The sequence below is a fragment of the Corythoichthys intestinalis genome, chromosome 18, assembly GCF_030265065.1.
Source record: "Corythoichthys intestinalis isolate RoL2023-P3 chromosome 18, ASM3026506v1, whole genome shotgun sequence".
NCBI lineage: Eukaryota > Metazoa > Chordata > Actinopteri > Syngnathiformes > Syngnathidae > Corythoichthys > Corythoichthys intestinalis.
In genome coordinates, this window is record NC_080412.1 from 46226741 (window position 1) to 46240986 (window position 14246).

Below are 14246 nucleotides of genomic sequence, written 5' to 3' on the forward strand. Positions count from 1 at the left end.
TGTTTACAAAATAGTCAATCGTATGATAAATTGGTTGAACAGTGGCGTTGAAGTGTGCCTTCCTTTTTAAGACAGGTGTATGCTAATTGCAGGATTTAGTGAGCGCGTAGAAAAGAAACGAATACAGTGGTACCTCTACTTACGAACGTCTCTACATACAGAATTTTCAGGTTAAGACACGCCTCAGTGGGAAAATATCGGCTCTTTTTATGACAGGCAAAAATACAGTATGGCGTATAGTCGCAGAGTTTACTAAATGTAACATACTTCTAGCTGCTCTGCCATTGGCTGTTGCCTAGCATTCCTGGTATCCAATTGGCTAAGAGGGACCTCTACTGTATGTGCATGTGTGTATCCCAGCGTCCGCTTTATTCGCCCCTCAAGTTCCGACAGCTTTACATGACTGTGTTAACCTTTGTTCTTTACGCTTGGTATCTGATCCCCCCCCCCCCAGATTTTATATCTATTGTGCTATAACTAATTGTAACATGTATTTGTTACATGTTTTGATGCATTTTTATGCATTCTAAAATATTTATGTATGAATTTTGGCGGGCTTGGAATGGATAAGGGCATTTAGAAACACGTCTCTACTAGAGCTGCAGCTATCGATTATTTTAGTAGTCGATTAATCGATAAAGTAGTTAGTTCAAATAATCGAGTAATCGTATAAGGGACATAAAAAATTAAAATACCTGAGTTGAGCCTCATCCGGTTTAAAAAAAAATAAACAAATAATCTAAGTACAACAAAAGAATTGGCTGACTTACATAGCAAAAGTCCGTTAGCTTAAATCCTATAAAATGCTAACTTTTTTTTTTTTTTTTTACAATGCTCTTAACAAGTCAAAATATTCCCACAATAAGTGGCTCAATATACCTACAACCAAAATAATAATGCATAAAAAACCTATTACCTCAAAGAAACCTACCTTATGTTGGTCCTAACAGGGAGCAGTTGGATTCAGCCATGTTAACTGAGTTGTTATATTCCCTGCTATCATGCATCATCATCATATCATTATGCATATCCACCCAAATGAGTAAAACTAAATGCAAACACTTTCAAAACAAACCATTACAACGCCACTTTTATTAAACGAATACTCGAAGGAGCAAAATTTAATTCGAATCTTTTTTTCCCTAATCAAATTATTCAAGTTAATTGATTAATCATTGCAGCACTCGTCTCTACTAGGCATGTGCCAGTATGAGATTCTGACTGTATGATAAGCCAAAATATCAGGGTATTGCAATTACAGCTCTAAAATGTGTTACTTTGAGATATGAGTTTAAAAAAAAAAAGTTTTTTCCTTTGAACAGGATTTTTATTTTTCATAACATTAGCAAATTGGAACATAAATATAATGGTAAAACTGAAGTATTCTAAATAAAATAGGGCTGTCAAACGATTAAAAATTTTAATCGACTTAATTACAGCTTAAAAATTAATCGTAATTAATCGTAATTCAAACCATCTATAAAATTTGCCATATTTTTCTGTAAATTATTGTTGGAATGGAAAGCTAAGCCACAAGATGGATATATACATTCAACATACGGTACATAAGTACTGTATTTGTTTATTATAACAATAAATTAAGATGGCATTAACATTATTAACATTCTGTGAAAGCGATCCGTGGATAGAAAGACTTGTAATTCTTAAAAGATAAATGTTAGTACAAATTATAGAAATTTTATATTAAAACCCCTCTTAATGTTTTCGTTTTATTAAATTTTGTAAAATTTTCAATCAAAAAAATAAACTAGTAGCTTGCCATTGTTGATGTCAATAATTACACCATGCTCACTCATTGTGCTGGAAGCCATAAAATCATTTGGACCCAATGCCAGCAGAGGGCGCCAAATACCAAAAAACAAGTAACAAGCGCACATTACACTGCTGTCATTTTAATCTGTTTGAGCGGGGCATGTGCGTTAATTGCGTCAAATATTTTAACTTGATTAATTTAAAAAATCAAATTTTTTCAATCAATTTTGACAGCCCTAAAATAAAATGAAAATAAATGCAGTCTTTCAGATGAGTCTAAGCCCGCAGCCATCGCTCACCATCAGAACAAAATGAATTGAATTATTTTCCATAAAAATCACATGTGTATGACTCGTATCATGTTTACATTACTCACACACATACCCTTTCTCAACACAGACAATTGCCAGAGAGAGAAAAAACACGTTTTACCACTGCTTGACACACTAAACTAGGGCTGCAGCTATCGATTATTTTAGTAGTCGATTAATCGACAAAGCATTAGTTCGGATAATCGAGTAATCGGATAAGGAACATGAAAAATTAAATTACCTGAGCTGAGCCTCAAACGGTATAAAAAAATAAATCAATAAGGATCTATGTACAACAAAAAAACAATTGGCTAACTTACATCGCAAAATTCCGCTAGTTTAAATGCTATAAAATGCAAACTTTTTTACAATGCTCTTAACAAATGCTTCAGACACATATTCCCACAAAAAATAGGCTAAATATACCTATAAACTAAATTACGAATGCATTAAAAAAAAAACATTAGCTCAAAACAAAATTTAGCTTATGTTGGTCTTAACAGGGAGCACCTGGATTCAGCCATGTGAATTGAGGCAAACTAGAAGGCAGTGTATCCACCCAAATCAATAAAACTAAATGCAAACATTTTCCAAATAAACCTTTACAACGTCACTTTAATTAAACGAATACTCGAAGCAGCAAAATTTAATTCGGATCTTTTTTTTCTAATCGAATACTCGAGTTAATCGATTAATCGTTGCAGCACTACACTAAACACACTGGAGTTAACTTTCGTAGCTCGTTCATGACAGTGTTTACTAACCTTTAATTTTGTATAAATGCGAAATCATATTTGAGGTATTGCCTCCTCGGCAGCCACCGTCGGCAGACATGTTTTACATGTCGGTTGGCCCTCCTCCTCTAAGCCGTGGCCGTCTGTTACCTTTCTGTAATTGAAGTATTCCCATGCTAGCGATTTCGTTTTCTTCGATGGGGGGGGGGGGGGGGGGGGAGTTTAGGAGTTTCACCTCCTCCAGCCATCGTGTAGCACAGCTGGCTCACTGACACTGAGCCACAACCGGTGGGGGAGGGTTAAGCCTTGCAGCTGCAAGCGAAGGGTTTCTCCCTGCATTTTTGGGACATAAAAAATAGCTAAAACGGTCGGGACGGGATGACGGAAAATTTTTGCGGTTTTGAAACTGTGGCGTTTTCATACCACGGTATAGACCCTACCCACGTGACGTCACAACTCCGCTCTCCTGAATGGTACCGCCCACTTGTCCGTCAAAACATAGTGTTAACCTGTTACGGCTACGTACATTTCTCCTATTTACGGCGTGTTTTTCTGCTCCTTAACATTAATAATCAAAATGGTGAAGGCGTGTGTGGCTGTTGTTTGCACTAACAGAGAAGATCGAAGGAGAGACTTGAAGTTTTACCGTATTCCGAGGGATCCAAAGAGGAGAGCAAAATGGGCGGCTGCAATTCGACATGAAAACTGGGCACCAAAAAATCACCACAGACTATGTAGTAGTCATTTTATATCCGGTAAGATGCATTTAAGATATACTTAGAGGGTTTTGGGCTGACAAATAACCACAATTAAGATCATTGCGAGGGTAATCGCCGACAACATACGACGTAGTACGACATAGTTTCAAATTCAAGATGTTTGTGACTTCCCTTTCTTCCACCATCGTTATTTTTTGAATAATATTTAGCTGGTACCAAGTGAAAGAAACTGGCCTCGTCTACGGGGCTGACAAATAACCACAATTAAGATCATTGCTAGGCTAATCGCCGACAACATACACGTATGTATGTAGTGAGAGTGCTATCGCTAAACCATATAAACATTAAAAGCCTTAACTCCATTGACAAACGACATGAAATACATTAGACTTGACAGTGGATGTTAGCAATAACAAAAGATTTTGAATTGAACATTTCGTAACTCACCTTTCCAAGCACAAGATAGATTCCTGCCGAATTTTCGTGGACGAGGACCTGTTTCACCCAACCAGCAACGAAGTATTTATAAGCCTCCAAGCTCTTGAAGTTTTTCAAATTTTCGTGGGAATAGGCTGATTTTGTGTGGACAAGATCATTGTAAATATCAGCGTAGCAGATGTCAGGCAGACAGGGCGAAGACAGTGGGTCGAAAAACATCGATTTGGGCATCAAATATGGATCTGGCGACTGTATAGAATGAAGCTTTTCCACATAACGCCTTTTATGCAACACATCCAGTGAGTTTACGGCATCAGAAAGCACCGGGTCTTCCATGAAATGCATTTTAAATTCCTCGATCAATTGAAAACAATGCTAATACAGAGACAAAATGACGGACAAGTGGGCGGAACCACACAGCGAGCACGTGGTTTTGTGACGTCGGTGGGTAGGGTATATACCTTGAAACCAGTAGTCGGCACATGTCTAGTCTTCACTTACAGAATTTTGAAGTGACGAAACTACTTCCAGAACCAATTAAATTCATAAGTAGAGGTACCACTATTTGTCATCATTTTTTTCTTATCATGTCTTCAGTCCTCAGTGCTGCATGGTTCCGTGTTGTCAGAATTTGGCTTGATAATATCCTCTCATATTCTGTTTGTCACCATCACATACATTGATTCTCCCCTCACCACCAGCTTGTTTCATGTCGTCTGGCCCATCACCATGGCGTACAAATCACGCTTTTCATATTGGGAACAAAAGGGAAGTCTCGCTCGGTCTTCATTTTCTCGCTTTTTATTTCATTTCTGCATCTTGACTCATGAGCGAAAGGCTTTGGTGTCTAGCAAAGCTTTCATCTGTTTTTGTTCTGTTGCTTCTTCTCGTGCAGGTTAAAGTTGAGAACAAGCCAGATGTAAGTGCCTTTCAAATATGTTCACACAAATTCCAAGTTCATCAATCTGTAAACATTGACTGCACCCAACAAATCAGGTTACCCTATTAAGCATCTTGAATTTAAAATGATAACATGAGTTTGCTTTATCGGGTTGTAGGGCTGCAGCTATCGATTAAGTAATGGAATATTCAATTAATTACTTGGAATAATCGAAATACAAAAATTTAATGGCTTGCAGAATACATTTTAGGAGATGTAAAATGAAAGAAACAAGTGTTTATGCTTGCAATAATATTAATTTGGCTTGCTAGGATTGCACTTTCAAAAGAGCATTAAATGTGAGTAAATGTGTGTGTTTCTTCAAACTAAATTAAAATGCCTGAGCTTAGCCTCAAACCATATACAAAAATGAATAAATTAGGATCTAAGTACAACAAAAGAACAACTTGCCAACTTGCGTACTGCATAGCAAAAGTCTGCTAGCTTAAATGCTATAAAAGGCTAACGTTTGACAAAGCTCTTAACAAATCGTTCGAACACTTATTGTCTCAAAAAAATTCTAATTCTAATTATAGTTCTAAACTAAATTACCAATGCATCAACAAGCATAATAGCTCAACAATTAGATATCTTTTGTTGGTCTTAACGGGGAGCAGCTGGATTCTACGGAGCCCCTATTGGAACATCGACAGAAATAAAAATTCAAGCATTCTGTAAACAATTGCATTTTCTTGCATTTAAGGTAGCAGACTTTTGCTTTAAAATGAGCTAACTTGCATAGCAAAATTCGTAACTTAAATGCTGGATAATGCTAATGTTTACAACAATTGGCTCACTTGCATATCAAAAGTTCGCTCGCTCAAATGCTGGATAATGCTAATGTTTACAATGATCGGCTACCTTGCATAGCAAAAGTCCGCGAGCTTAAATGCTATATCATGCTAATGTGGACAAAAATTGGCTAACTTGCATAGCAAAAGTCCGCTAGCTTAAATGCTATATCATGCTACTGTCGACAACAATTGGCTAACTTGCATCGAAAAAGTCCACTCACTAAAATGCTATACGTATAATGCTAATGTTTACAGCAACACTGGTGCGCACCAGATTGCTTAAATTTAGTTTATTTTAGGGCTGTCAAAATGATCGCGTTAACGCGTGGTAATTAATTTTTTCAATTAATCACGTTAAAATATTTGACGCAATTAACGCACATGCCCCGCACAAACAGATTAAAATGACACCACAGTGCAATGTTACTTGTTACTTGTGTTTTTTGGAGTTTTGTCGCCCTCTGCTGGCGCTTGTGTGCGACTGATTTTATGGGCTTAAGCACCCATGAGCATTGTGTAATTATTGACATCAACAATGGCGGGCTACTAGTTTATTTTTTGATTGAAAATTTAACAAATTTTATTAAAACGAAAACATTAAGAGGGGTTTTATTATAAAATTTCTATAACTTGTACTAACATTTATCTTTTAAGAACTACAAGTCTTTCTATCCATGGATCGCTTTAACAGAATATTAATAATGTTAATGCCATCTTGTTGATTTATTGTTCTAATAAACAAATACAGTACTTATGTACCGTATGTTGAATGTATATATCCATCTTTGTCTTATCTTTCCATTCCAACAATAATTTACAGAATTTTTTTTTATAGATATATATAAATATTTTATAGATGGTTTGAATTGCGATTAATTGTGATTAATTAATTTTTATTTTAATCGTTTGACAGCCCTAGTTTATTTTTGTCAATTTCCCATTAGAGGCGCCGTAGGATTCAGCCATTAGTTGTCATATTCACTATTACCACTAGAGGGCAGTGTAACTACCCAAATCAATAAAGCTAAAGGTTTTTTTTGTTGTTTTTTGTTTTTAAAGTGTTTGCACTAACACCACCACTCTAATTCAATGAATCCTTGAAGCAGCAAATTTGATTCAAAGCCTTTTTTTCTAATTGATTTACTTGAGTTAATCGATTAATGGATGCAGCATGATAGGGTTGCCAACTGTTGTGTTGGATAACATTTGACATATTTGCAAGGAACCACTTTAAAAAGTTGCTTGGAATACCGTTTCTTCTAATGAGCCAACTCAGTGATGATGTTCTAATGCTACAAATGCTTGCGTTACTGCTAAATGCACTTTCATTGTCCGCTGAATCATTTAATTAAGAGATGCCTAAAGCCAGCCATTTTCCAGGAAAAAGCAATTAACTAAAACTGCTGAATGTAATGGATTCATTGCGTACACGTTTCTTCTAACGAGGCACCTTTCCACCAGTTCAGTTTGGAGCAACCCACATCTAGCATCGATTCCCATGACTGGCCGCATGTAACGAACGCATAATCTAGCAACTGAACAGATAATGTATTCCTGTCAATTGTGTCATGAATTGACCTCGCTGCCATTTTCATCTACTTGCACCCAGCCTGATGTTGACGCCAGTCCGCTAAAGGCAGTCACTAAACCTGGAACAGACACGGCTTGCGCATCATCAGCAGAAGACACAGATTGTAACGCCGCAATGGGTGGTCCAGATGAGGGACAGAAGTCCGGCGGTAAGAAAGTGGTGAAGGTTGTGAGAAGAGTCGTTCGGCGCGTTCTCCCCGCGGCCACGGAAGAGCAGAATCGGCTGGCTGTGTCTGAAGCGGCCAAAGCTACAGCCAAGTCCTCTGGAGAGGACAAGGATGACATCTCCGCGGGCCTCGCTAGCCTCATGGGCAGAGGCAGAACCAAGGAACACCGGCCTCGCACCCGCAACCAGGACCGCAAAGAAGACGTGAAAAAGGAGGACGATACAGAAAAGGGAGGAGAAGAGGAGGGGTGTGCAGAAACAACCCAGGATTCGACTTCCTTAATTGCGTCCGAGAGCACATCGGCACATACCCTAGCACCTGATTGTACGCCACTCGCCGTACCCCCGCTTAAACCCGACCCTTTGGCACCACCCGTTGGCTTCATTCCCGCCCCCAAGCAGAATCTGTATACTCCTCCGACTGGTTTTGTCCCAGCCAGTAAACCCAGTGCGACTCCCTTAAAACACAATCCCCTGCAAAGACCTGCAGGTTTCATACCTGCCCCAAAACTGGATCCTCTAGCCCCTCCTGCTGGCTTCATCCCCAAACCTCGCCTAGTAGCAGTGAAGAAAGCAGAGGTACAGAGTGTAATAACTGCATGTTTGCCTCATAAGCCCTGAGTAAGCATAATAACAGACACCAAGTTTGTCAGTAGGGATGGGACGATGCACCTCGATATGTCAGAGTCATGATATGATATCAAAAAATGTTTTTAAAAAAATACCTCATGAGGAAAAGCGGCTTGGAAAATGAATGACTGAATGAAAACACTGCAATTAAAACTAATTTTTGTTCAGGTTGCACATGCAAATGCAGTACAGACTACCGTAAAGCAACCGCAAAACGCAAAGGTGGTCGCATTTCGTCTCAAAATTTGTCGATTTTGGGCTGTGAAAATATGATATCTAGAGATAGTGAAATGCCCCCCCCCCCAAAAAAGAAACCATTTAAAGCAACACTTGGTAACTTTTCGGTTTTGGTCGATTTTAGCGAGTGTTTTGCCTTACCCTTTATTGCGAAATGTTTCACATTGGATACACCTAAAATTTCATGATTTTGAGAGTCAGAATTTTGACATTTCTTTTTGGAAAAAAAAATGATGGCTGCAAGTCAACACGTGCATCTGCAGGTTCCATGAGAAAAAAAAAACAGGATTTATATAGGGTTACAGATATAAGAGTGCTTATTACACATATTCATTTTGACATTTCTTTTTACAAATTTGAAAAAAAAGGTTTCATTAGGAGCTTATTTTTCAAATTTTGGGATTCTCTGATAATTGCTTCATGTTGCAGCTCTTTAAGGGTTAAAGTGCCTATGACATCAAAAAGCATGTTTATTTAATATTGCTCCTGAATGAAATGGATGGCTTGGATGTGTGTGGAAGCGATCGTTTTATTTATTCAATTTTTGAATTCCGCGCCATGAAAATGAGTGACTTCCGGCTCCAGTCTTGGGTTGAGGACGAATGCGAATGTGACGTCACCCGGGTCGGCATCTGATAATACAGCATTGCTTTATTGCATCCAGATGGACTGCGGATTATGCCGATTTTGTTAGGTTTTGTGTTGTTTTTTTCCGAGTGTGACTTGTCCCTGTGATTACCCATTGATTTCACCTGGTGTACCTGCTCCTAGCGCATCTTCCTGTATTACCCAGCTGTTCCTCGTTGTCTCGTTACCCCTTGTCTGCATGTGTGTAAATAAGCTCCTGGTTTCTTTTCACTCCTTGTTGCGTCATTGTCTGTGTCAAAGTCAAGATCTTGTCCAAGCCCTCGTGTATGAGTCCCTCCGATAAAGTAAGTTTCATGTACAATCATGACATTTTGCTGCTCTCTGTCGTAATTTCCTCGTTCTGAATCTCCCCTCTCAACAAGCTGAATTCCAAATCAGATAAAATCATGACATTGCCGACGTCATCCTCAGTTGGGGACACTAGAGCGCTGTAATGACAGGCGTGGCTAAACGGCAGATTAAATGAGTAATTTCTTGTCATCTGCGGTTTGCCAAATTGTTGTAAATAGTTGAATCGTTTCAAAATATGATTCGAATTTACATAACAATGATATTTAAGACTTTTTTTTTTTTCTAATCCTGTCATAGACACTTTAAAAATCAAAAATCAATCTCCCGGTCTCCTGCAGATGGATTGAAAAACATTTCCGTTTCCAGCGGCTATGTGAAGGATGAATAGTAACAAGGTCATGAATCCAGTTGTGGCCAAACAATAGCACTTGACAGTTAGCAAACATGTGGCTTATTGTGGCTAACTCACCCCACCTGAACTCGTCAGTGGTGACTATTTCGGTTGGGGCGTCACGTCAGTGAGTGAAAGCCGGGCTAGTGTTTATTCTGGATATCCTGGTAGCCTACTTTTTTCCCTCCTCAGACAAAATTTTGTCTCTTTTGTTGCTCTTCCATCTCTGCAGAATTTGCGCGAAAGCGTTCGCATCGACTTCAGTCTTTATAATGAATAGGGAAAAGGGGAAGTGACGTATGCAGTAAAGCAGTCAGCACATTTGTAGTTTTTTTTTTTTTGTGTGTGTGTGGCAGGGTTCCTACGCCCTCCTCAAAGTTGATTCGTGCCGGTGAAAGCAATCCAGACCCCCTCAAGATATACAGTGTGGCAATAAGTATTTAGTCAACCACCAATTGTGCAAGTTCTCCTACTTGAAAAGATTAGAGAGGCCTGTAATTGTCAACATGGGTCAACCTCAACCATGAAAGACAGAATGTGGAAAAAAAAAACAGAAAATCACATTGTTTGATTTTTAAAGTATTTCCAAATTACAGTGGAAAATAAGTATTTGGTCAACTACAAACAAGCAAGATTTCTGGCTGTCAGAGGTCTAATTTCTTCTAATGAGGTCTAACGAGGCTCCGCTCGTTACCTGTATTAATGGCGCCTGTTTTAACTCGTTATCGGTATAAAAGACACCTGTCCACAACCTCAGTCAGGCACACTCCAAACTCCACTATGGCCAAGACCAAAGAGCTGTCAAAGGACACCAGAGACAAAATTGTAGACCTGCACCAGGCTGGGAAGACTGAATCTGCAATCGGTAAAACGTTTGGTGTAAAGAAATCAACTGTGGGGGCAATTGTTAGAAAATGAAAGACATACAAGACCACTGATAATCTCCCTCGATCTGGGGCTCCGTGCAAGATCTCACCCCGTGGCGTCAAAATGATAACAAGAACGGTGAGCAAAAATCCCAGAACCACACGGGAGGACCTAGTGAATGACCTACAGAGAGCTGGGACCACAGTAACAAAGGCTGCAATCAGTAACACAATGCGCCGCCAGGGACTCAAATCCTGCACTGCCAGATGTGTCCCCCTGCTGAAGCCAGTACACGTCCAGGCCCGTCTGCGGTTCGCTAGAGAGCATTTGGATGATCCAGAAGAGGAGTGGGAGAATGTGTTATGGTCAGATGAAACCAAAATAGAACTTTTTGGTAGAAACACAGGTTCTCGTGTTTGGAGGAGAAAGAATACTCAATTGCATCCAAAGAACACCATACCCACTGTGAAGCATGGGGGTGGAAACATCATGCTTTGGGGCTGTTTTTCTGCAAAGGGGTCAGAATGACTGATCTCTGTACAGGAAAGAATGAATGGGGCCATGTATCGAGAAATTTTGAGTGAAAATCTCCTTCCATCAGCAAGGGCATTGAAGATGAGACATGGTCGGGTCTTTAACATGACAATGATCCCAAACACACAGCCAGGGCAAGAAACGAGTGGCTTCGTAAGAAGTATTTCAAGGTCCTGGAGTGGCCTAGCCAGTCTCCAGATCTCAACCCCATAGAAAATCTGTGGAGGGAGTTGAAAGTCTGTGTAACCCAACGACAGCCCCAAAACATCACTGCTCTAGAGGAGATCTGCATGGAGGAATGGGCCAAAATACCAGCAACAGTGTGTGAAAAGCTTTTGAAGAGTTACAGAAAACTACTAAGATTGTGAATCTTATGGAATGCATTACAATTGAACTACTTCTTTCAAAAGTTAAAAATATAATCATAAGTTGTATCTATCGCGCTCCCGACTCCAGTGTTGAACTTTTCACTGAATGTGTAGGAAAACTTCTGTCGAAAACGAATAATAAGCATGTCTTTGTTTGTGGAGACTTGAACATTGATCTGTTAAATCCTAACAAGAGTTTACATATTGAGGATTTTACTAGTACTATGTACACATTAGGGCTGCATCCATTGATAACACAGCCGACTAGAATTACGACGCATAGTGCTACCCTATTAGACAATATCTTTACTAATGTCATGCTAAATGAGACCCAAAGTGGTATCTTAATTACTGATATTACCGACCACTTACCAACTTTCACTAATTATACTCTGCACTCAAGTAACACAAATCAAACTCCGGCAATCCATGGGAGACTTTTCTGGATCGAATCAACTGAATAAACTAATTACTAAATTATGAGCTAGTCTACTGGATCTAATCAACATAACGAGTACATCGATCGACTATGGGCTATTGGGAAAATGAACAATCAGAGAGGATGGTTATTATAAAAATAAAAAAAATAAAAAAAACGAATCTGAATGTCAAAAATTGATATTTGATATTTTCTGAGTCCTTTATGGTATACTAGGGACGGGTTTCAACAAGCTTCAGCTTCTCCCGTCAGCCCTTTTCAGGTTGAATTAATTGTAAACACATATAAATGCTGTATGTTTGTTTGGATTTGTCATGCCTGAAGGGGGGGAAAAAAAAAATCATTTGGCCTCCGTTATTGCAAAACAAAGGGTACATAAAAAAGTATTGAGATGAACTTTTGGTATTGACCAAATACTTATTTTCCACCATGATTTGCAAATAAATTCTTTAAAAATCAAACTGTGATTTTCTGGGTTTTTTCCACATTGTCTCTCATGGTTGAGGTTTACCCATGTTAACAATTACAGGCCTATCTAATATTTTCAAGTGGGAGAACTTGCACAATTAGTGGTTGACTAAATACTAATTTGCCCCACTGTACAAGAAGTTTTCAACAAACTAGTTGTCTGTTGACATATTATTGCAAATGTTATGAGAATATTTTATAAAGGTTGAAAAGTTACCTCCTGTTGCTTCAAAATTGCACTTCATTTTATTGTGTGGAGATAGCAACAAGGTATTCTGGGTTTGGACAATTACCTATAGTGGCTGCACAAGCCCTGGATTAGTGATGAGCCATTCAAGACTAGTATATTTAGATGTCATATAATCCAAATTAATATCAAAGCATTATCCTTACAAGGCCGCGCCTCGGAGACATAAATTGCAATGTTCTACTTGCAGAGAGTGACACTAATGAGTCACATCTCAGTGCCTAATTGCTTACGCTAACTGACTGGAGAGGCCAACAAGCACACTTATATACTCACTGATTAGTGCTGGACTAATCATAAATAGCTTGGTGCGCTCGGTGAACATAAATTCGCCAAGCATTCATTGTATGAAATCCTTTTTGTAAGACACAATGAATATGTCAGAGGAAAAATGTTTCATTTCAGAAAAGAAGGTCGCCATGAACTTGAAAATGACTCATGAGAAAATTTTATGAAGCTAATGTAATAGCCATGTGAAAAAAACAGGACACCCCATCAAAAATTCAGTTCTTTGATATGTCAACATTTCTTAATAATGTCTGATCTTGTTTTTCTTTTGAAAAGAAAGTGATTTAATTGAAGGTAATCAACAAAAATTAACATTGTTTTACTCACTAAACAAAAATGCATATTGTAACTGAGGAAAAAGTTGGGACACCCTACCACCTAATAGCTAGTGTAACCCGCTTTGGCTGAAATAACTTCACTGAGACTCTTTTTCTAGCCATCTACCCGTCTTTGACATTGGTCTGAGGAAGGTTTGCCCCACTCCTCAATGCAGAATACTTTCAACAGTGACTGACTGTTGAAGTGAGAGAAAACAGCATGGTGAGATCAAAGGAGCTGTCTGAGGCCTTCAGAAAGAAGATTGTAGACACTTATGAGTCTGGTAAGGGATTTCAAAAGATCTCAAAAGAATATAAAATCAACCATTCCACTGTCTGGAAAATAGTCTGCAAGTGGAGGACATTCAAAACAATTCCCCAGGTCTGGCCGTCCAAGCAAGTTCACCCCAACAGCAGACCGCAAGATGCTAAAACACGTCTCAAAAAACCTTAAAATGTCATCATATGACCTACAGCAGGCTCTTGCTACAGTTGATGTGAAAGACTTCACAAATTTGACCTTTATGGGAGGTTTGCAAAGAGGAAACCTTTGCTCTCTAAGAAGAACATGAAGGCCAGACTGAAGTTTGCTAGACTGAATGGAGACAAAGACCAGGACTCCTGGAATAATCTACTTTGGACAGATGAATCTAAAATTGAATTATTTGGACACCAGAACAGAGGACATGTTTGGCGTAAACCCTATACAGAATTCCATGAAAAGAACCTCATGCCAACTGTGAAGCATGGAGGTGGAAGAGCCATGGTTTGGGGATGTTTTCCTGCAACAGGACCTGGCCACTCACCATCATAGAATTCACCATTAATTCTATCGTGTATCAGAGGGTGCTTGTGGAACATGCGAGATCATCTGTGAAAAAAAAGCTAAAGCGAAACTGGACCCTGCAACATGGCAAACATACCAGTAAATCCACCAAGGACTGGCTGAAAAGGAAGAAATGAAGAGTTCTGGAATGGCCGAGTTAAAGCCCAGATCTAAATCCCATTGTGATACTGTGGGGTGACTTGAAATGGGCTGTACATGCAAGTAACCCA

At 39.0% G+C, this 14246-nt stretch overlaps 1 protein-coding gene across 12 annotated transcripts in view; it reads left to right on the forward strand.

Annotated features, from left to right (window-relative positions):
* Window positions 1-14246, forward strand: part of LOC130906910 (unconventional myosin-XVIIIa-like) — a 186793-nt gene that overhangs the window by 16682 nt on the left and 155865 nt on the right. For 8 of the 12 annotated variants that reach the window (XM_057821611.1, XM_057821609.1, XM_057821614.1 and 5 more), the window contains 2 exons: window positions 4871-4894; window positions 7319-8044. The exons of 3 other annotated variants lie outside the window; for them this stretch is intronic. In XM_057821611.1, the coding sequence (XP_057677594.1) occupies window positions 4871-4894; window positions 7319-8044 (750 nt within the window). The remainder of the gene's footprint in view (window positions 1-4870; window positions 4895-7318; window positions 8045-14246) is intronic. One more of the 12 variants, XM_057821613.1, reaches the window with a different exon arrangement.